This window comes from Triturus cristatus, chromosome 10 (genome assembly GCF_964204655.1).
Source record: "Triturus cristatus chromosome 10, aTriCri1.1, whole genome shotgun sequence".
NCBI lineage: Eukaryota > Metazoa > Chordata > Amphibia > Caudata > Salamandridae > Triturus > Triturus cristatus.
In genome coordinates this window covers 884,880,838-884,903,905 of record NC_140593.1, presented here as the reverse complement: position 1 = coordinate 884,903,905, position 23,068 = coordinate 884,880,838, and the positions used below count along the sequence as shown (strand labels likewise).

At 44.1% G+C, this 23,068-nt stretch overlaps 1 protein-coding gene across 17 annotated transcripts in view; it reads left to right on the top strand.

Annotated features, from left to right (window-relative positions):
* The window catches only part of LOC146796177 (uncharacterized), a 1,057,178-nt gene that overhangs the window by 713,226 nt on the left and 320,884 nt on the right, over positions 1 to 23,068 (top strand). For all 17 annotated transcript variants that reach the window (XM_085628582.1, XM_085628595.1, XM_085628592.1 and 14 more), the window contains one exon: positions 16,415 to 16,552. In XM_085628582.1, coding sequence (XP_085484708.1) covers positions 16,415 to 16,552 — 138 coding nt within the window. The remainder of the gene's footprint in view (positions 1 to 16,414; positions 16,553 to 23,068) is intronic.

The window sequence follows — 23,068 nt, the reverse complement described above, 5'->3', positions numbered from 1 at the left end:
GGGTCAGTGCAGTTGGAGAGAGTGACAATCTGATTATTATAAAGATGGATAATTAATTTGGGGATCTGCTTCGATTGATCACTTGCTGACTGTTGAGACATTTGCCTAGCTCAGTCAGTCTTTAGTTACTTTGTCTAAATCAAAACAATGGTACCTTCACCAGACCCGAAGATATCACAGAGATCTTTTGAAAAGTTCCTTTTCAGTCCTTAAGGGGCTCTGATATCTGTGCTGATGTCTCCATTATGTTGGTGTATACTGCTGTGGAGAGTCACATTCTCTTTAGATGGGATGTGTATTTCTGATCCTGATGGTTAGTGCATTTAATTGCCGTCTGTGTGGTGAACAGGATTTGCTGTGGCCCCTTCCACCTTAAATAAGATACATCAAAAAAGCATTTTGTGTAGTGTCATCAGAAGTGTTTTATTTTGGCACAATCAATTTTGGCGCCTTGCTATTATAGTTTCTAATGTAACTAATATGATGGTCACTGTTTGGGTTTTCTATGGAACCCTTAAGTTTGAATGGAGAATTACTCTGGGCATAGCACTACTATTTTTACTCCATTAATGGATCTTTCAGCTCCAGGAGCCGAATGTTCAGATCCTTTGGTATAATTTTCTCTTTCTTTTCAACCCTTCTGGCAAATGTTTATTCTGTGTTTTCTTCGGCAGGGTAGCATTCTGCTTGACATTAATCCTTACTGGGTCGATATGAATTTTGCTGAGTTTGTTTTAGTGTTTGACCCTACTCTGTCATCTATCATAGATAGTTTATGTGGTGGTGTAGTCATATTCCTGGTCTGACAATGCCCATATAATCAAACAGTCATGTTGAAGTCACCTGAGCAGTTGCTGCTACTTCAGCCTCTTCTATTGCTCCCTTCTTTGCTAGTTTTTGCTACATTAACTTGGCTGCAGCTGTCTCCATTACCTCTTGCTTATTCCTCTCTTTCTCTTGTTTATTTTTACAAAAATGTATTATGTCTGTCCCTACTTTACACTGATCTTACTGCATCAGTATGTGTTGCTAACTCTACCTCCTACACCTTTTCTCTTAGACTGGGTACCCGGCAAGGCTGTCCGCTGTCTCCATACTTGTTTGCCCTGGCGGTTGAACCTTTGGCCGCCTGGGTCCGCATGGACCCGCAGGTGACCGGCTTCGAATGGGCGCACGGGTTGTCGGATCGTATTGCATTATATGCCGATGACGTTTTATTCTTTCTCACAGACGTAAATCGGACGGGCCGCGGCTGCTCTGTATTATGCAGAATTTTGGGAAATCATCGGGTCTCTACTTGAACCCCAGCAAGTCTACCCTGTGGCCTCTTGGGGACACGTCGGGTCTGGGCGCCGGGGCCTCGCCGGTTCAGGTTGTTACTGGCGGGATGAAGTATCTTGGGGTATTTCTATCAGACTCACCCACTGTGGCATGGGAAAGGAATTTTGTTCCGGTCTGGGAACATGTCCGGTAGGATCTTAAGACATGGTCTCATATGCCGTTGTCTATATATGGTCGATCGGCCATCTTCAAGATGGTCTCTCTCCCCTGTTTACTGTATCAATTGCAGAATCACCCCAACCCGATTCTCCCTAGATGGTTCAGGTAGGTCAATGCAGCTTTGGGTCAATTTCTATGGGCAGGGGGAGCGGTGAGAGTCGTCCTACGGACATGCTTCCTCTCCACGTATTGTGGAGGACTGGCGACCTCTGATATACTATCATATTACATGGCCTCACATTTACTGGTCTTAAATGAGTGGGGTAGAGACAACCCTGCCTATGCTGTAGAGCAGTGTCTTATGGGGGACCTCTCCTTACACACGATTCTGTACTCCGCACCGGTACGTAGATCCCTGTCGTCAGTGACCCAGGTAGTTTTCCAAATTTGGCGACAGGCCTTGCAGAGGATGGGGTGGTGGAATACACTGATACGGGAAACCCCCTTATGGAATAATGGTCGCCTGTCACAACTAGGTACTCAGGATTTCGTGGCTGGGACAACATTGGTATCTCTACCCTGGGGGACGTCATGTGGGTGCTTTTGCCTGTCATGGATGGGATTGGGGGTAATATTTATAAACCCCATCTTATGTTGCTAGGGTTTACTCTGGCGAAGGGGGACATTGCTAGAGCATGGAAGGCACTGGCGCCACCCTCAGTGTCGGCTTCGAAGAAGGGACTGGACTTCTGTATGGGCTTGGGACTTCCTATTTTCACTGCAAGAGGGTGCCTGCAGAAACATTATAAAGTTTTTAAACAGTGGGCAAACTATCGGGGCTTGCTGTTGGAGCCGGTTGATGCAGCAGGGCCCCTCAATCCAGTTTAATATTACCCTGCTGGTGCAAGCTGTAGTTTCCTGCATTTACGTTTATTGTAGCGTGCGGTTGTGGTGCAAAATGCACAGCTAGGCTGTATATGCGAGGCCGTTAGTGCGACCGGGGGGGGAAGGGGGGTTGTTGGGTGGGGGTGCATATGGTTTACTTCATCTGTATTGCTTTCCATTTCTTTTTGATCTTATAAGTCAAAGTCATGAAGCTTTATACTTATTGTGCAAATGTCTCTGGGTTACAGAGCCCTGCTTTATATGTGTCATTTGATGAATAAAATCTGTTTAAAAAAAAAAAATTATTATGTGTGCCAGTATCTCTGTCAAAGATGTCACTATGTTGTCAAGATTATCTTGCACATCAGAGGGTAAACCCTGCTTTACTACATTATAAAACAATACAGCATTTCCTCCTGTTACAACCCAACTTAGGCCTACTTCTTGAAACCATTTCTCTTTTATCCTACTGAGAAATTGGGCAGGGTCCTCATTTGGTTGTATTCATTGATCCATGAGAGACCCAATGTCTGGCCTATCGGGATACATTTTCCTCAGCTTATCCCAGACTATTGTCCGGACTGAGTTAAATGGGGACCCATTGCACCTGGTTTCTGTAAGGATGACACTTCTCACTCCAGCCTTTCAGAAGACGGTGTCTGTCTCATATCCTATAAGGAAGATAAGTAGGCCCTTTATGTCGCCTATTCCCAGGGTAACTCATGCAATTTGTTTTTCAAAGGTCCTAATCCATTTCCTTGCTCTCTCTAGGGGCGGTGGTAACGGCTTTTTTCTTTGTTCATTTGTGGCCATGAAACATAATGAGGTGCTCCAGGTCCCTTACTTGTCAGTGGCATTTGGTGCACTGGGGTAAAGGAGTGCTGGGGATTTTGCTGTCTGGCATACTATTCCTACTGGCACAGACTCTGTCACATATAGGGATAATCCCAGTCAGGATCTCCTTCACCAAAGAGAATACAATCCTCAGCATTAGCCATGTCAGGTGGATCGAAGAATCCTTTTGTTGGTCATGCGCTCATCTGTGGTGCTAGGCCTTTAGTCCACTCTGCTAAATTATCTGTATAGGGTACGACAATATCCCAGCTGTTTTCTCCTTGACCAGCTATTTCATTGGGGGTGAGATCATTGCTGCTTGAAACCGATTGAACACTCAGCTGTGGTAGCAGTCTATTATGTAGCGTCAATTCCCCTATAACCTCATAAGTTCCTTTTCTGAGATATGGCTGACCATGCCCATTCACTGAAACCGTAACTGCTCGAGCTTTGTTGCTTGGAGTTTCCTAGTGTCAGAGAAAGCATCCTACTGTCCTTCTCTAGTTGTCTTTATAAACATATAAGCTTGGCTGGGCGACCCCATTGAACTAGCCCTATAATCAGAATCAATGAGGAGCTTCTCTTTTTTGTAACAAGTGTGGCTTTGCTGATGAGATCTGTGACTGATCATCTTCATCTCCTGGACCCTGCCCTTCGTCTCTAACCTCCTGTGGAGATGCTCGATATAAATGTATTGTAAACTGTGCTTCCAATTGTCCTGAGGACTGTGAGTCTCCTATATTTTTGTTGTTGTTTTGGAGTACTTGTCTGTTTTGGCCTTGATGTCTGTAGGGCAACACTAGCGGGTCCCTTCGGACATAGTAGAGGGGTCACAACCTCTGGATTCTCAAACCCACCGCAGCTTCCTGTAACTGTGCTAATGGATAAATACCAGGTACCTTGGGAGAGTTACTTGTGGGGTCATATGGGGGTGAGGGAGTGGACAAGGTACGAAATGTATCTGTATTTGAGGAGTTTTTAAGCTTCTCACAAAAGACTTGCCACTAGGCTAAAGTAGCTTCCCGTTTCTGTAGCTTCACTCCTGTATATTTCCTTTATAGGAACGTGATAGTGTTCTAAGATTTTATCGTCAAATATCCCTTCCTCTGGCCAGGGATACATATATTTTTGGGTAGCCTTAAACCACACTTTACAATATAGCTGTAACCTTTTCTGATCAACAGGAAAAGTATTTTCCATATGTTCTAGGGGAGTCTCCAAAGTCTCTGTATTTCTAGCAACTCTTTATTAAAAGATTTTTATTTTAGCTTTTTTATCTATTCACTTGATATTTTCCCTATTTAAAACTTCCTTTCCTCAAGTTTTACCCGAGTTTATCCCTCGGAGGATAGGAAATCCATCAATCTGTTTCTTAGTTACACATTAAGCATCATAACATTTCTCTGTTGCCACCTATCTATTTCCATGTAAATACACACATTCATCACCAACATACATCTTTTCTCCAAAATAAAAATCTTAAACTTATTTGAAAAATCAATCATAGTTTTTCTACTCTAAACTACATACTAGGTTGGTAACCATTGGTTACGTCCCTCCGCGCTGAAGAGAGGATAACCCTCAAACCATTCGCCTCATAGGCCACCGAGTGACTTCCATACATTAGGTCTGGGATAGTGATTAGATTGTTTGGTTCTTACTGAGGTTCTGGAGGGATCTTGTAGCCTGCTGGAATTGCTGTAGCGATGTTGGAAGCTGATGAGGGTTTGAGCCAGGTCTCTGTGAGGAAGGGGATGTCTGGTGCGTCGCTGCTCAGAAGGTCCCATATTTCGGTTGTGTGTTTGCTCAGTGATCGTGTGTGTTCGAGAAGCACGTATGCGAGTGGGTTTTGCAACCTGAATCCTTTTCTAGATTCACATGCTGTGCATGATTCCCCCACCTTGTGGTTGGGTCTGGAGTCGTCTTTGTTTTTCTTTTTTATTGTTGTATTGGTTGCTGTCGACCACCATTTGGTGCCAGGTACGTCCCCTGTGTGACGTCAGATGGCGCCCTGGAGGTCGTTGAGTGGGGTAGCCATCTTCTGATTCTTTTTTCCGCCGTTGGGTCTGGAAGCAAGACTGGAAGCTCCAACGTTTTTTCAGAAAAAGACAAACAAAACTGAAAACAGTTCCCGTGAACTTTAACGATCATCGACACCGCAACCAGAGAGAAGAACAGAACTCCGGTTCCAACACTACAGAAGACCTCTAAGGTCCACAAATGGCGAGGTAGGGGCATTGGAAAATACCCCCTTCAAGTTCTGCCCCCAGTGCCACCAAAAGTACACTCAACGCAACCCACACGACGTCTGCAACCTTTGCCTGCCCAAGGATCGTCAGGACAAGGACTGTGAGGCCTACGGGGTGTTCCTGTCGAAGACACTCAGGACCCACTGAAAGCAGAGCGAGGCCCACTACGCAACGATGTCACAGACCGCAAAGAAAATTCCCTCGGGGACCTGGGCTTCTCCAGCAGTGATGAGGATCAGGGAGTACCAGCAGAATCAATGGAAAAGGGGTCGGACATCGAAATTCTGGAAGGAGACTCTGAAAAATTACACTGCACCAAGAAAGCGAGCGATGCAGGTAAGAAGACGGATAAGTTAAGACACCATACACATCCATCCGAACCCAAGGGCCACGAACACAAGGCGCAACCTAAGGCAGCCCCGACGCTGAACAAAAAGCGATCGAAGGCCAGCCGCGATCTAAGGAACCCCACGGAACTCGACTGAAGGTTACCGAGGAGGTAAAATTGAATAAGGTGCTGAAACGAAGGGTCGAACACGAACCCTTGAAGAAAAGCACAATACCGTCAAAACCAGAGGCAGGCACAAGTAAGAAGAGGAATTCTCCGGCCTTCAAAGCAGAGAGAGCTCTCGAGGTCGAAAGAAAGAGGAAATGACTCGAGGACGAAATGGTGACGCTCCTCCAAAAGAAGACGGAGTTTGACGCATCTCCTAAGGAATTTCTATTTTCCTAAGTCCCGGTCACCGAACCGGAGAACTTCGACGCGTAAGAAGCGGAAGACGACAAAATGGAAGAAGAGGATATTTTCGATTCACCCCCCCCCCCCCCCCCCCGAGAAGAACCCGAGAAATATGGAGACGTCCCTGAAGAGGAAGAAGTCTTGGAAAATTTCAAGGACTTATGGAACGACCTTGTCACCGAAAGCCCCGAAGAGGAGATATCCATTGAAAGCATCACCACCAGGCGATGTAGCCTTCTACAACAGGGTAATTAAAAGGGCAGCAGACACTTTCAGAGTCACCCTCGAGGAAGAAAAAGGAGACACATCTTTCCTCCTAGAAACTCTAGCCTCTACCAGTAAGGGGACTCAATATTTGCCAGTGCTACCAAGCATTCTATCCCAAGGCAAGCAAGCCTTTAAGGAACCGGCCTCAAGCAAGGGTGTGACACCAAGGCTCGAGAAAAAATACAAAGCCTCCTCCAAGGACCCAAAATATATCCAAGGGAGCACTGTACCAGACTCCATAATCGTCACCACGGCCAGAAGAAGAGCTAATGCAATCTCTTAACACTGGTCCTCCACCGGAAAAGGAAAGTAAGAGAATGGATATGGTGGGAAGGAAAATGGAGAAGGAGGCTGCGACAAATTTTAATGCCCTACTAAACAGCTACGGACTCCAACAGTGAGAGGACATAGAGGAGTTCATCAATAAGCTCCCCGAATAGGACAAGAAAAGAGCAAAAGCCATTGTCCAAGAAGGCAGAAACGTGGCAAATACATGCCTTAAGTCAGCTCTAGATGAAACAGACACTGCTAACAGATAAATGTGCGTGATAAATGTGCACAGGCACCATCCTGAGAAGACATGCCTGGCTCAGAATTTCAGGCTTCAAGCAGGAGGTTCAAACCTCCATCATCACAGGGAATGCACTATTTGGAAAGGAAGTGGATGAATCCCTACAACAAATTAAAAAAGATAATGAGACTGCAAGAGCAATGAGAGCCCTACAGCAAAGGGGTGCCTTCAAGAGAGGGGGCTTCAACAACAGAAAACCCACAGTAAGAGGTACATTTGGCCAAGGACAGCAAATGTCGCAACAGCAGCAAGGCCAAGGAAACGGACAACAAGGAAACCAACAAACAGGGTACAAAGGTTGGCAACAACAACAAAAGCAGCCCTTTCGAGGGAAGGGCAGAGGCCAAACCTCTAGAGGAAGGGGAAACGGCTCAAATTGACTCCCACCCAGAAAATGACCCACACAAAACACCAGTGGGGGGGAAGAATATCTCACTTCTTCCAACAATGGCAAGGGATCACAACAGACCTATGGATATTAAATTTGGTAAAGTATGGGTATTGCATAGAGTTAACAAAAACACCACCTACAAACCCACCAAAAACCAGAACATTTCTAAAAACAAAGCAGGCACAGTAAATTCAGAGATCAAGGACCTACTCCAAAAGCATGTAATAGAATTGGTACCAAAACAGGAGTGGTTCAAGGGGAACTACTCGCCATACTTCCTAGTCCCCAAACAAGACCTATCACTAAGGCCAATCCTGGACCTAAGGTTCATAAACAGGTTCATATTGACACAACACTTCAAAATGTCTTCTCTTCAAGAGGTAATCCCTCAAATCCAAAGGGGAGATTACATGGCAACAATAGACCTCAAGGACGCCTACTTACACATCCCTGTGAACAAAAAACACAGAAAGTACTTACGGTTTCTGCACAACTGAACACACTATCAATTCAAAGTACTTCCTTTCGGTATAAAGTCAGCACCACGTGTCTTCACAAAAGGCCTAGTGGCAGTGGCTGAACACCTAAGGAGAGAAGGAATCCACGTCTATCCTTATCTGGACTACTGGCTCATAAGGGCAGGCATAAATCAGAAATGCCTCAGTCATGTGCAAACAGCTATCCACACGCTGCAAAAACTAAGTTTCTCAATAAACCACAAAAAATCACCCACAAAGCCGAAAGAGAAAAAACCTTCCTAGGCACAAGATTAGACTCAAAGAGTGCGCTAGCGTACCCTACGCAATAGAGGATACAAGCTATTAAAAAAGAAACTATCCTCTACCAGAGGGGTTAATCTCTAACCGTGAGGAGAGTCATGAAACTAATGGGCGTGTTAGCATCATGCATCCCACTCATCCCTCACGCTCACCTCCATATGCGCCCATTCCAGGAATGGCTTACCAACTGCTGGTTTCAAGCCACAGGGAGTTGGGAGGATCTAGTGGTTGTAACACAAAGGCTGCAAACAGAGATACAATGGTGGGCATCCAACATCATAACACAGGGCAGACCTTTCAGGAACACAACTCCTTCTGTGACAATCACCACGGACGCATCTCTCAACAGATTAGGAGCACACTTCGAACAGCTGAAGGTACGTGGTCAATATCACGAACAAGATTCCATAAAATACATCAACTACTTGGAGATGAAGACCGTCTTTCTTGCACTAAAAGCATTCCGGAAACACATTCAAGGGAAGACTGTCCTGAGCCAAAAGGACAATACCACAACAATGTTCTACCTCAACAAACAGGAAGGTACAAAATCATTTCCAGCTGAGCAAACTAGCACAGGAAATTTGGCAATGGGCAGTATCTCATAAAAACAATCTACAGGCAGTGCACCTACCAGGAGTAGACAACATAACAGCGGATCAACTGAGCAGACAAAGCAGCTGCTCCCATGAATGGGAATTGAAACAGAAAACAGTTCAGTAAATTTTCAATCTCGGGGGCATTCCAGTGATAGACCTTTTTGCAACAATTCAGAACAAGAAATGCAAGTTCTTTGCCTCGAGGTTTCCTCACCACCTGTCAAAAGGGAATGCACTTTCAATCAACTGGTCAGGGACATTAGCATACGCCTTTCCACCGATATCTCTAATACGAAAAGTATTAGAAAAGGCAAATCAACCAGGGACAAACCTAATTCTTATCACACCTCAATGGCCAAGACAAACATGGTACTCAAGTCTGCTAGAACTGTCCAGTGGGTAAATGATCAAGATCAAAGCAGACAAGGATCTGTTAACGATGCAACAGGGCCAAATCTTTCACCCGAAACCAACAACGCTACACCTAGTGGCTTGGCACCTGAATACATAGAGTTTGGTCACCACAGTCTCCCTCTACGAACAATGGAGATTCTAAAGCGGGCTACAAAACAATCAACAAGAAAATGTTAAGCCGCTAAATGGAAGCGATACACCTCTTCTAGACAACAACATCAACTACTCAAGCATAAAGGTGCACCTCGCTGCCATTGTATCTTACACAAGGGGAAAGACATGCAAAAGCTTATTCACAAGACTTGTTATTAAGAGATTTTTAGAAGGATCAAAAAGAATTGCCCCACCCACAGAAGCACCAGTGCCCACGTGGAGTCTAAATACAGTACTCACACAACTGATGTCAAAACCCTTTGAGCCCATGCATAAACAGACCCCAGGCACATTACTCTAAAGAAAGCTTTTCTCATCGCAATTACTTCCTTACAGAGAGTAAGTGAGTTACTAACATTAACCATACAAGAACCATACTTGCAAATCTACAAGCACAAGTTAATTTTAAAAACAAACCCACAGTTCCTTCCAAAGGTGGTATCAAAATATCACTTAGATCAAAACATACTCCTGCCAGTTTTCTTCAAAAACCCAAAAACTAAAGGAGAAAAGAGCATCCATACCCTAGATGTAAGTAGAGCGCTACTGTATTAGCTACAGAAAACGGAAAAAATCCGCAAAACAAAACTGTTGTTTGTTGCCTACGCGCATACCAACACAGGATCACCAGTTACAAAGGCAACAATCTCTCGATGGATAGTACAAACATTAAACTATGTAATTCCAACTCCAAAAAGGAATTAACAACACGATCAACAGCTCACTCCACTAGAAAGAAAGGTGCAACCCTAGCTTTCATTGCCAAGTACCCATTGACACTATATGTGCAGCAGCAACATGAGCATCACCACACACATTTACAAAGCATTACGGTGTGGATATACTAATGAGTAAGGAAGCGCAAATAGGACAATAGGTTCCTCAACACCTGTTCGCAAAGTCTTCCTCTCACCACAGCCTCCCCAAGACGGTAAAAAACGCTATATAATCGAATGCACAGCTTGTGAATCCAGAAAAGGATTCACGCTGCAAAACGAAATGGTTACTTACAAGTAGGAGTAGTTTTGCAGCTTGAAGAATTTTCTGGATTCACTTGCAACCCTTCAAGGAATACACAGGGGTGGGGAAGCAGGTTATAATATTAGTTATTTAAAGACCATCTGAAGGACTACAAAATTAAGGACACAAACAGAAAAAAGAATCCGAAGATGGCTACCAAGCACAACGACATCCAAGGCGCCGTCTGACGTCACACAGGGGACGTATCTGAGACCAAATGGTGGTCGACAGCGACCCAAAAAAAAAAAAAAAAAACAAAGACGACTCCAGACCCAACCACTAGATGGCGGAGTAATGCCCAGCATGTGAATCCAGAAATATCTTCAAGCTGCAAAACCAACTGGTAAGTAACCATTTTGTTTTGTCACAAGGCTTTGCTGTTGCATGTGATGTAGGGTGGGAGTGTAGGCGTTGTTGGTTCTAATGTGGTGCGTGTGTTGGGAAGGGGTGTTGAGAGCTCTATTAGTATTTGTGTGTTGGTTGCTGGAGTACCGGCAGTGGGTACAGGTGAAAGCTCCTACCGTGGTGTGAGGTGTGATGTGGCAGCAGTTGGGGCAACGGCATACGGGTTCAGGCGTTCTAAGGCGTGCTATGGAGTACTGCTTGGTGATCAGACCAGGTCTCCTGGCGCTGGGTGCGGTACAGACGTGAACGGCGGGCCTGCTGCACGTCTTTGTTGCAGCTGTCATTAGGTAGGTCCTTGGGAGGGGCAGGAGTTCAGGGTGCCATGATGAAATTTCCTGTGCTGATGAGAAATGAATTCCTCTTGCTTGGCTTCTTTAAAAGATGGTTTTGGCGGGAAAACCAGTAATGTCATTTCCTGTCCAGATGGATGATGGGTAACTCAGTGATGTCGCTTCCTGTGCAGGGGGACGATAAGATATCCAGTTATGTCACTTCCTGTGCTGAAGGGTAGTGGGAACTGGAGTCCTCTTGCCCTCTTGCTTGGCTTCCTCTTTTAAAGACAGTTTTGGCTGGAAACCCAGTAATGTCACTTCCTGTCCAGATGTATGATGTGAAATAGTCATCACTTCCTGTGCAGGTGTATGATGGGAGATCCAGTGAGGCCACTTCCTGTGCTGGTGGGTGATGGGAAAATCTCCAGGAGCACCAATGACTTTACTGGGGATGGGATCCTTGTTGTGAAGGTGGTGTGACTTTGGCCATAGGCAATTTGTTTGGGCACTTTTTATTTTCGCAATGGTTGCATGCGTATCCCTTACACAAACCAAGTACCTTGCTAGAGAAAAGCCCTTGCAAAATACTCAATTCCCACACATTTCTAAATATCTCTTGACTGGAGCTAAATTAATAACTTTTGCAATGTGACTAATGTTAGAGAAAATCTAGTTCAGAGGAGTGAATTCTAAGGTCATATATTTGCCCTTCTAGTTCTCTATTCTCTTTTGAACTGATCTATTTACTTGGCTTTAATGAAACTAATTTTGTTCTTAAAAAGTAGAAAGACTTACTGGACCACCTACTAGATCCCTGTCAGCATAGGCTTGCTCTATTGAAAGGTGTGTGCTCAAAGGAAATAACTTCATTTCCAGTGCAGTCCAATATTATTGTCGCCAGAGGAAAATCACAATACCCACAAAGGATATAGCCCAGTAACCCCAGGCTACCCGAGGACTCCAAGAAAAGATTACACAATGGTGGCAGAACTTTTCCAAACAAAGCAGAAGGATTCAATTCCATTATCATCGCCACCTGTGCTCAAGTCTACTTTCCCATCATAACAGGTGATGGTCAGCCTGACTAGTGGCAGGTGGTTGTTGTAGGTGCACAGATAGGAGGGCGCCTTTAATCTCTCAACTCTAAAATCTGTCCAGTTCCCCATAACTAATAAACACGTGTGTGGTGTGTGTGACCAGGAACCTTTTGCTGGGTGAGTGGTCACAATGGAGGACACAGTGTATGAGTCTACACAGTATTTTGTTATCCTTGCATGTTGTCTTTGCCTTCTGTGGATGTGACAACCACCCATTCCAAAAGCTGTAGCTTCAAAATTGGAGGGGTGATTGACCCTGATTGTTTGCCCAACCTGCATTGAATGAGGACAAGTATGTTGGCAATTGTTTTTGGGAATGGGGAACCCCTCACCTATTACTTATATAGATGCAAAAATGTGCCAGTGGGTTGGTCTGTTCATAGTAAACTGAAAACATTGATTGGTATAGACATCTGGTGTTTATTTTGCTAAATCAAACTTCAAAGGTGATTCTTAATGTGACAGAATCAATGAAACCAAGACAGTTGTAAGGCACAGACAACACATGTTTCGCCCCTTATTGGCTTGCAAGCCTGGGACTTTTTCAAGGCGTCTTCCCATGGTCAGTTGACACTACAAGTATGGTGCGGTTCGAGATGCTGTATTCAAATAGATGGTGGTTGTTGTAAAGTTGTATCGGGCATGTGGAAAAAGGCGTCTGCAGTTTGCAAGAGTAATCGTCTCAATGCTTGAATTTTCAAAAAAACATTTACTTTGTTGCCTCTGCTTCCTACCAGTGCCTCTAAAGTAGAATAAAAACTGCCCCTTTTAAGCGAGTAACTAAAAATTTAATCTGGGCCTTGATAAGAATATGCACAAGCACACACCAGATGTTTGCCAGGGACAGGTCTTGCCCCCCTCCCACCCCCCCCATGTCAAGATAAGGCTGAGATTCTAGTAGTTAACGCTGCAGCTGAAGAAGCTGAACTGCCCAGAGAGGAAAGAAAAGCAAGGTCCAACCAAGAGAACAATAGCATTGGTCCAGGTGACTAAAGCCTGCATGGACGCTGTCTCTGGTGTGTGAGTCACACAAGAGTCAAAAGCACCCCATAACTCAGCTGAAATGCTCCAAGAAGTGACTTCAGTGTGAATGGTTGAGGAGCTGCAGACACATTCCATGACTGAGAGAGTGCTGATCTCGCATTGTCCAAGATCTGCTTGGTTTCCTAAGGGAGCATGTAATCACCCAAACACAGCCCCATTGTTCCTCTTTACCTCCAGTCTTGGGGTCTTGCCTTTTGACTAGTCAGTCACGCTTATTTTTGTCTGTTGGAAACTTGACTGCAATCAGCCAGCTCTGAAATTTGAAATCAAGAGGTTGGTAACCCCAGGGGGATTTGCTGTGGGAGCCATCAACTTTCAACACAATATTTCCATGCCCCTTAAGTAGAGACCCCCGCACCTCAAGGTCAGCTATAGTAAGTTCATCTGGGCTGCTTAAATCAACTCATTGAAGGACCACTCAATTTGCTGAAGGAGTAGCTCTCATTTATTAGGCAAACATACTCACCCTTTCTCTAAAGAAGGACAACATATTTTTAATTACAGGCAGACAAAATGTTGTTTGGTGAGGGGCACTGCACCTTATAGCCAAAGGGGTGGAAAAGTCACTAAAAACTATGTTGCTGTTTCTCTTAGCAATGGAGCCACTTTAATTAATAAGAGGTAGCAGAACAAGAAGGAAATTCTTTAATTTGCCTGACTAAACCACCTTCTGAGGGGTATGAAGTGTCCTTTTCTGGTTTTCAGGTATTCAAAAGGTCCACTTTTTTACTCTGTTCTTGCTGCAGTTGAGCGGCCAACATAGGTGGCTACCATGCTATCTGGTACAATGTCAGCTAAGGGATGTAGCCAGGCAAGTGCATCATTGTATTGCTTCGCCCTCCCAAATAATAGAAAATACAGCTCTCCCACATGGAGGCACACACACTGCGAAGCAATAAAACACATGGAAAGGGATTTCACTCTCATAAAATGAGGCACATCAAAAGACAGTTTTCAGAATAAAGCGTAGGGTTTTATTTGTGCAACACTCTCTAACAGAAAGGCTTTCCCAGATGTCAAATGAAATAACATATAAATGTGTGTATATATATATATGTATATATAAATGTGTGTACATATATATATATATATCTCCAACATCAAGTTGCCTCCTGTAAGGAAACCCATCACAGGTAAGTTCAGTTTCAGTCGTCATTTATTGACTGGAGGACATACAGTGTTCAAGCAAGTGGCAGTGTCTCACACAAATGAAATGTCCTGCCCAACGCGTTTCGTGATGCCAATCACTTCATCAAGGGCTGCGGACATTATGCGAAAGAGGAATCACAGCTTTAATTGTCTCTCCCGCCCTTGTGGGCGTGGCCACTCCCGTGGCCTGCTGGTCTTTGGAGTTTTAATCTTATTTCTCCCAGTGGAGCGCTGTGCATCTTACTTCAAATAAAAAGCTGATAAAATCCCAAGTGGGTTGGGGAACACTGGAGATGCCTGTCATGTCTTTACAGTCCTCCCCAGGCCAAACCTGTTCCTCATGCCCCAGCGTCGGTTGACACAGAAGCGTAACTGCACGGAGTGCAGCGGGGCATTCCTCGCGGCTCAGGCGGGGCCGCAAACACATCCGACATCAAGTTGCCTGCTGTAAGGAAACCCATCACAGGTAAGTTCAGTTTCAGCCGTCATTTATTGACTGGAGGACATACAGTGTTCAAGCAAGCGGCAGTGTCTCACACAAATGAAATGTCCTGCCCAACGCGTTTCGTGATGCCAATCACTTCATCAAGGGCTGCGGGCATTATGCAAAGGGCGGGATAGACAATTAAAGCTGTGATATATATATGTGTGTGTGCAAGCAATAATAACACACAAGTAAGCAAATGCAAGTGTTAAATGCATGGTATACAATACAAGCAGATAATTGTGATAATACTGGACGTCCACTGCAAGAAATAAACACTGTTAAATGCAAATAATCAGACACAAGGAATAAACCCTGTTAAAGGAAAGCACAAAAGATATATATATATATATATATATATATATACACTAAATACATCAGATGATTATAACCACTGGAGGCTTGAATGTGCACACAGACACACTAACACATCACAATGCCAATAATCAAAGAGAACACATCTCCGGCTTCAATAACTGCAGCTTAGCCCATTCCTGACTGGGGGATTCACAGCCGGGGTCAAGAGACTCAGCAAGCCGGGAACTGGTACACTGAATTAGAAACGTCTGTCCTTCATTCAGGTCAAAACAAAATCCCGCTTTCCAAGTCAACAAACCCCAGTTTTATAATCTCAGTTCACTAGAAGATTTCAAGTGGACCTCCTCTGCACCAAGGAATCCTACTGGAGTTGGCCAAACTCCCACAAGCCTTCCAAAGGCAAAAGAGTTCTTACATATTCTTCTGTGCACCCACATGTTCCAGCCCCTTATCTTAGTGAAGCTTGAGAAAGTACAAAACATCTCCAAAAATACAGAAACAATCTTGAACGTGAATAGCCTAAACAACTTGAGTGATCTGGGGACCTGCCTGTGTGTACAAAGCTCCAGCTACACAGAGTCAGAATTCAAGATGGCATGAGGGCATGTCAAAGCCAATTGTAAAAACATCATTAAACTTCCCAACTACAACACAATGCACATTTGTGCACCACTGCCTACAGCATCACACACTACATTTCCCAATGTACAACATAATGCACATTTGTGCACCACTGCCTATAGCATCACACACTTCATTTCCCAATGTACAACATAATGCACATTTGTTCACCACTGCATATTACACTACACTCTGAGACAGAGAAGTACATTCCACGCCTTTCTCTCTCTCATGCTTTAAAATGCACATCCCACATGTTCTGTTCCCGGCCAGGCTGTTTTACTCCGTGAAAACTCTCCCACTCAGCAGTTGCAAGGAGACATGAAAAGAAATCTTCAAGGCAAAATACACATGCAGGAAACATGATCTCGTACATTCAGGCGAGTTAAAGTAAAACACCTAACGCCAATTAAAACAATGGTAGGCAAAGGTCACCACGTGGTCCCAATACATGGGAGTGCCTCTGGCACTACAATCATGTATAAGATTTACCAGTTTAGTCACCCCATCTGGCCTCTGGTCATTGCCTCCTGAACATATATAGATCGTAAGTCATCATTCCTTCTCCAGGAGAGCAAGCGCAGTGCCACTATGATTATTGCTTGAATATTCAGTGTTTGAATTTTATACTTTCCATCTCTTTCGATAAGACTGATCATTTGAATGTTTCTATTTATTACTAGTAATGATTGGTAGCAACTCCGAAAAGCATCTTCAGGAAGTACCTTCCCCACAGCACGACAATCGCACTGGCACCATCAGCAGGCATGATACTGGTTCTGTCAGACCCAACCAAGGACTGAAGAAATGGTGCAGAACAGGTACCTCAAATCATGTAATTGTAATTGCTACTCCATAACCCAAAAAGGATTAGTGGTGAATTAGTATAGGGAAATATTAAACGAATTTGAGCGGTGGACATGTTAGTCTGTTATTTGGATTGAAAAGGATAGTGGGGAGATAGAAGAGGGAAGGGTCTAGAAACATTTGTGTTTGTTTTGTTTAGGAGCTCATAGCAGTAGGAGGAGGTTTGGGATGAGTAAAGGGGAGGTGGAGGGGCGGAGAGTCTTAGGGAAGGGTTTAGAAAGGTTTGTTTGGGAGATGTGAATGGTAAAAGAGGTATGGAATGATGCAAGGGGGTAGAGGAGAGAAGAGTCTTGAAAGGGTTATTTTGGGGATCATAGTAGTAGAATAGGGTTTGAGTTGAATGTGAGAGTGAAGGTAGAAGATATATTAAGAGAGGCATAGGGTGGGAAATAGGGTAGTGCATTGGAGAAAGTAGTAGAATGTGGTATGAGATGAGTCAGAGTGGAGGTAGCGTATATATTGAGAGAGATATAGGGTAGTGTATTGGAGATGCTGAAGTAGAAGCAAAGTAATAAATATAAAGATACATAAGTACATGGAAGGTATATATGTGTAGGAAGGTAATATATGTAGATTCAATTGCTGCTGTCTTTTAAGTTTATTTATTTTTGATTAATTTATTTATGTAATTCAATAGTGAAGCAATTGTAGATAAATAGTTATGATAAAAAATGTACTTATTTATGCAGTCACCTATATACATGTTAAAAATAGAAAAATATAACCATAAATAATATGTACATTTGTTAAGCAGAACTAACGAATCTCTATATATTTAAAAACATAATTATTATACACATTTATACAAAGCGATACACATACTTGGGTACACATCTGTAGTCCAAATAAGTGCTTATATACATAGGGATATGCTGTATATGTATCTTTGAGTATGGTGGTTATGTACTCTGCTCTCCTAAAGTACATTTCTCGTGATTAGAGATATTGCCTTGCGAAGATAAGAAGGTATGGGTAATTGCACCCCATTACATATGTTTACATGGTGTCAAACTGCTATGGGTATTTTGCTGATGGGGAAGCATGACACACCTTTTACCTTAAAGGCAATTCTGTAGCATGCTAGATGTGCCCTACAAGGTACTGTACATACTAGCTTCAGTGGAACCATGCAGTTTATCTTGCATTAGGCTGAAAGAGTGGCATGTTACTTCATATGTGGTATATAGTAGTTTGGTATTGGCCATTAAATGATTTGGGTGGCTGATGGTGCATTAGACCTATCAGCTTTATGGAGACCACAGACTGACACTCTTAACGCCTTCAAAACACACCAGAAGAGCATTCTGTTTCTATCAACCACTCCGGCTTGTCAGGTGAGGGAGGCTGCATTTGCCAAACCAGAATAGTAACGGGGGAGTTTAATAGTTTTGAAAACCTAGCAGTGCTGTTAGTATTCACAATTCATTGAAGGCACAAATCCAATACGGATTGGCCTCTGAGCCCTTTAGGCAACTCTATAGTGCAAGGGCATCAGACATGAACTGAAATTCCTTTTTTTAAATACATTTTTATTCATGTCACAATTTTAGCTACAGCAATTACCAGTAGTCTATCTACAATAGGTGCACATTTGAAAGAAATGCAAAGTAAAGTACATGGTTATAAAAGATGGGATCAAAGTTAAAGGAAATTCTATTTAAAGAAGTTTATTGGAGAGGTCTTAAACAATGCAAGTAAAGGGTATAGAAGTGTGAAAACAGAAAGACCATTCCATAAATTAGAAACTGGAAGGGGAATAGTAATGAAACTTAGTTGCTGTGAGTTGAGCAGCTGGGACAACAAAGAGATGGATAGTTGCTTTTTGATAAAGTACAATTAAAGAAAAAGAATGGGCAACTTTGAAATGGGAAAAAATAATTTAAAAAACAAGGCAATTTAAATGAAATGAAAGCTCTAAGATAATGGAATTCAAGGAAAATACCATAAAGTTAAGGATGATGGTCAATAATACATTGAAAAGGAATAGCGTTGGCGGTACATCCAAAAAAGAGGGGATATAAGTAGTGATCAGAAAAAAGAACAAAGGTTGAAGAAAGCAAAGAAAACATTTTTATATTGTAGAATTGTAGGGGACACAAACGTAACAGGATAAGGGGCCAGAGGTATGAATATCTAGTCACAAGATAATGTTAAAAAATTGTGAGCAGTGCTCTTGCAACCAAGAAAGATTTGTAATAAATGGGCTGTGTACTGGTATGTCAGTTCTTAAAAATCTGAATAGTGGTGGATCGCAATTCCGAGCTACTTCATGAATATTAATTAGGTAGGTCGCAAATTGCTCATCACTACATTTGGAGGCCTTCACAAACATGCCAAGTAGGGATGTAATCAGGATTATGAGAAATTATCTAGATGTTACCGCCTTGTCTTAGTCTTCTTTTAAAGTGGAATTATCAAAGGATATATCCAGATTGTGACATGAAGGTAGTAATGTCTCCTCTCTTCACAATCTACCCTCTTGCCCCTGATTTCCTTCCCACTGTGTAGAATAATGTAAGCTAGTAGATGGTACCTGGCGCACCCTGAAGTTGTCTGCATCAAGAGCGGAGAAGTAAGAGAGAGTAGGAGAAGAAGAAAGTAGGCAAAAGGAAACAAGCAGGTGGGGTATGCAGGCAGGTAGAAAAAGACAGATAGTGCACGGAGAGCTGATGCTTAAAGAAAGATGTGGTAATAAGAGAGATTGCACACAGTGGAGATGTAGAGCGGTAGGCACAGAGAGACGTGTGCGAATAGATGGTGCACACAGCAGGATGATATACAAAGAGAGCAATGGTACACAATAGTGGAACACAGAGTGTGTAAATGCTGAATCGTAGAGGGTCACAATTCGCCCTCCCTCATGAATATTAATGTGGTAGTGTTTGACCTGGCATTGTTGGCTTGGTTTCTCCCTAAATTGTTGCCTTCAAACCTTCTGTTTGCTTACTTTAGAATCCTGAGCACTTTACCACTGCTAATCAGTGCTTGTGCTCTCTCACAAAAACATAGTAAAATTGGCTTATACAGCATTGGCATTTTTAATTTATTTGTAAGTACCCAGTAAAGTGGCACTACCTGTGTCCAGGGCCTTTAAATTAAATGCTGCTGGTGGGCCTGCAGCACTGATTCTGCCACTCACTTAAGTAGCACCTTAAACATGTCTCAGGTCTGCCATTCCAGCCTGTGTGTGTGTGTAGTTTTAAACTGCCATGCCAACGTGGCCAAGTAAACCTTTAGACAGGGCCAAACCTTTCTTTTTAATCCATGTAAGTCAGTCCTAGGGTAGACCCTGGACATCCCAGAGGGCAGGTTGCAATGTACTTAAAAGTGGGACGTGTACTTTAACGATTTACATGTGCTGGTAGTGAAGAACTCTTAAATTTGTTTTACACTACTGAATGGTCTACCTCTCCCATAGGATAACATTGGAGTTACCTTATTACATTTAACAAGCTGAAATTTTAAAATCTTAGCGGGTATTTCAATAATGTTTGGCGTGTTTGGAGTTGTAATGAAAAATTTTAACTTATGGTGAAGTTGGATTTTTTTATTACAATTTTGAAAATTACCCTTTTAGAAAGTTGCCATTTTTCTGCCTTAGCCATGTGGTGCCTGCAAACTGTCTCTGAGTCACATGACTGGATGTATTTGACAGTTGGGCTTTCTGTATTCCTCCTAGACAGCCACACACAGTAGGGAGCTTGTGTGTGCCTGAAAGGGCCATCGCTGGCAGGATGGGAGGGAGGACCTGGGCACAGCCCCACCTACACTTGAATTGCTGCATCCTTCCTCCACACAAAGTGCTGCATAGCCTTTGTATTTAGTCTGGAGACACGGCAAGGTCAACAAGGCCCCTGTGCACTGCATAGGCATTCCTCTCTAAGCTTGTCTCCACTTCAAAGGCACAACTAGGTAAAAATTCCTGGAACTCAGACACCAACACTTCAGTACACTTCTGGACCTGTGTATACTCTGCCAGGAAGAAGGACTACTGTGCCGCTGAAAGGACTGCCACTCCGATGGACTGCTGCTCTGAAGGACTGCTGTCTTGCTGTGCTGGCCTTCTGCCTGCTTTCCTCTTGCCTGGGTGAGAAGGACTGGTCCTGCATCTGTTAAACCCAATTCCCCAGAGTGACTCCAAGGGCTAGTTAGCTGGCTTCCTGACTTGAACCTAAGGGACAGAAGGCTCCAACAACCTCAAGCCAGCACCTGGACTCTGCTGTCTGTAAGGCTACCCTGCCAAGGACCCTTGGAGTAGACCTAAGAGACTCTTGCAGACTCCGTGGATTCATTGGGGCAGACACATCACCTCTGCTGCGCAGCTCAAACCCCAAGCAAAACCAACACATCATCGCCACTGCATGTGTCTCCCCTGTCACAAAGAACCGCATCTTAGCCTGCTGCTTCATTGGAACTGCCGCTGTGCAACGTACCCTCAGCCCAGATCCTTGAGTCGCTCATCGACAACGGACTCCACATCACAGTCTCACTGCTCCTCGGAACCGACACATGGCCCCAACTGCGCAATGCATCCTTGATGCGGTGGACTTCATATTGCAAGCCTTCATCGACAGGATCCTCGACGACAATGCAAGAAATCGCATTGCAGCCTCGCTGCATCTTGGAACCGCCACATCGCTTCAGCTGAGCGACACATCTTTGACATGGACCCTGAAAATGCTTCTCAAACCAGGATTTAAGGCACTTCGTTTATCGGGCCTAACTGACTCCCTCTAGCTGCCCTTCTTTGCGGTCAGCCTGAACTTGTGACTTTGTCCCAGTCCAACGTGACCAGATAGCCACAGTTGGTGTTTTGTTCTTTTTGGCGCTATTTTCACTAAAATCTTTAGAAATGCTTTTCTTCGGTTCTACCAATTGGATTTTTGTTGTTTTGCTCTTCTTTTCTTAATTAAAAATAACTATTTTGAGGGGCGTGGCTTGGACGGCAGTGGAGATGGCCGCCTGATTTTGTCACTCCGTCGGACCGGGGGAAACGCTGTCCTTCCCGAGCCCTGCGACCGACTGATCACGCATCTGGTAGCAATGGCATCGCCTCGTAAGGTGTCTGGAGTTTGAAGAGCCCTCTATTCCTGACGGCGGAGGCTGTAAAGCCGACTTTCCAGAGGGTTTTGCCTCGAGACGCGCTGCACGGAAAACAAAATGGCGCCTACCTGAAGGTCTGATCTAAAGGTTCCCGTCCGGCTGATCTGATGTCCTGCGGCAGGTACTTCATTGACTGTCAATCATAAGTGCTCACTCGCGCTGATGGAGCTCAGTTGTCAAGGTAATCTCAACACCTTCTGTTACTTCGGCGACTGTTTGTTGATAACTCGGCTCGCCTGACTTCAAGATGGCGGCGAGACAGAGGGGCTCCATGCTACACTAGCGTCCCTTAAAATTCAGCCACCCAAAGCTATCGTTACCTCCGAGGGACAAGCGCGAGCCCAGTGCATGCCTTGGATCTGCTTGAGAATCGGTGGGTGTTCTCTCACAGCATGATTCTAACACCCGAATGCCACTTCATTTAAGCATAGCTCGTGTCTTCCAACAGATGGTGGCCTGGGCACTCCTGTCTTCTCCTCTCTGCTGGGACCCTGTCTTTGACCTCTGAGGCTCCTGTGCATTCTTTTGTAGTGAATTTGAGGAAGGTAGGAGCTGCACACCAAGCTCTATTACACCAAGCTCTGTGCCCTCTCAGTGCGAATTGCAGTGGGAAAGATTTGCTCACCAAGCTGAGATAGGGTTGTTCTCTTCGCCGGGCATATCCCTGCTCGCTGCCATACTACCTGATACCGCTGGCTACCTACTAGGACCACTACCTTTTCTCTGCGACTTACTACCACACAGCCTCCTGTCGGCTAATCCTACCACACCTGGTAATTTGACGGCAATCTGCAAGGGTTGTGGCCGTCTGGCCCACCGGATCCTCTTAAACTCACCACATAATTTCTCCTAGCTCGGCGCTTGAGGGAGTCTCTAGTCAATTTCGCCAACCACGGAGACAACCAACTAATTATCCCACTGTTACCACAAAAACAAAACAACAAAAAAAAACCTTCAAAATGGCTGACCGTGAATCTAAGTTGCTGCACAAGAGAAATAAAGGTGAACCCTCACAGTCCGATTCACCCATCAAAGTGAAACCAGATATCAATGGTACATTGGACCTAATCCTTAAAAAGCTGGCTGATGTCCATGAGTTAGCCAAATCAACCAAACAAACCACAGAAACTATACAGCTGGAGATAACGGCCATTAGAGCTGATATGAACACGGTGAATAACAGACTTTCGGTAGCTGAACAGAGGATTAGCGATGTTGAGGACATTGTAACCAAGTCATGCAATGAAACGAATTCCCTGAAGAATATGTCATCTATGCTCTTGAGGCAGTCAGCTGAGTTGGAAGACCGTAATCGTAGAGGCAACATCCGAATTCTTGGTGTTCCGGAGGGGTCGGAGGAGGCTCTA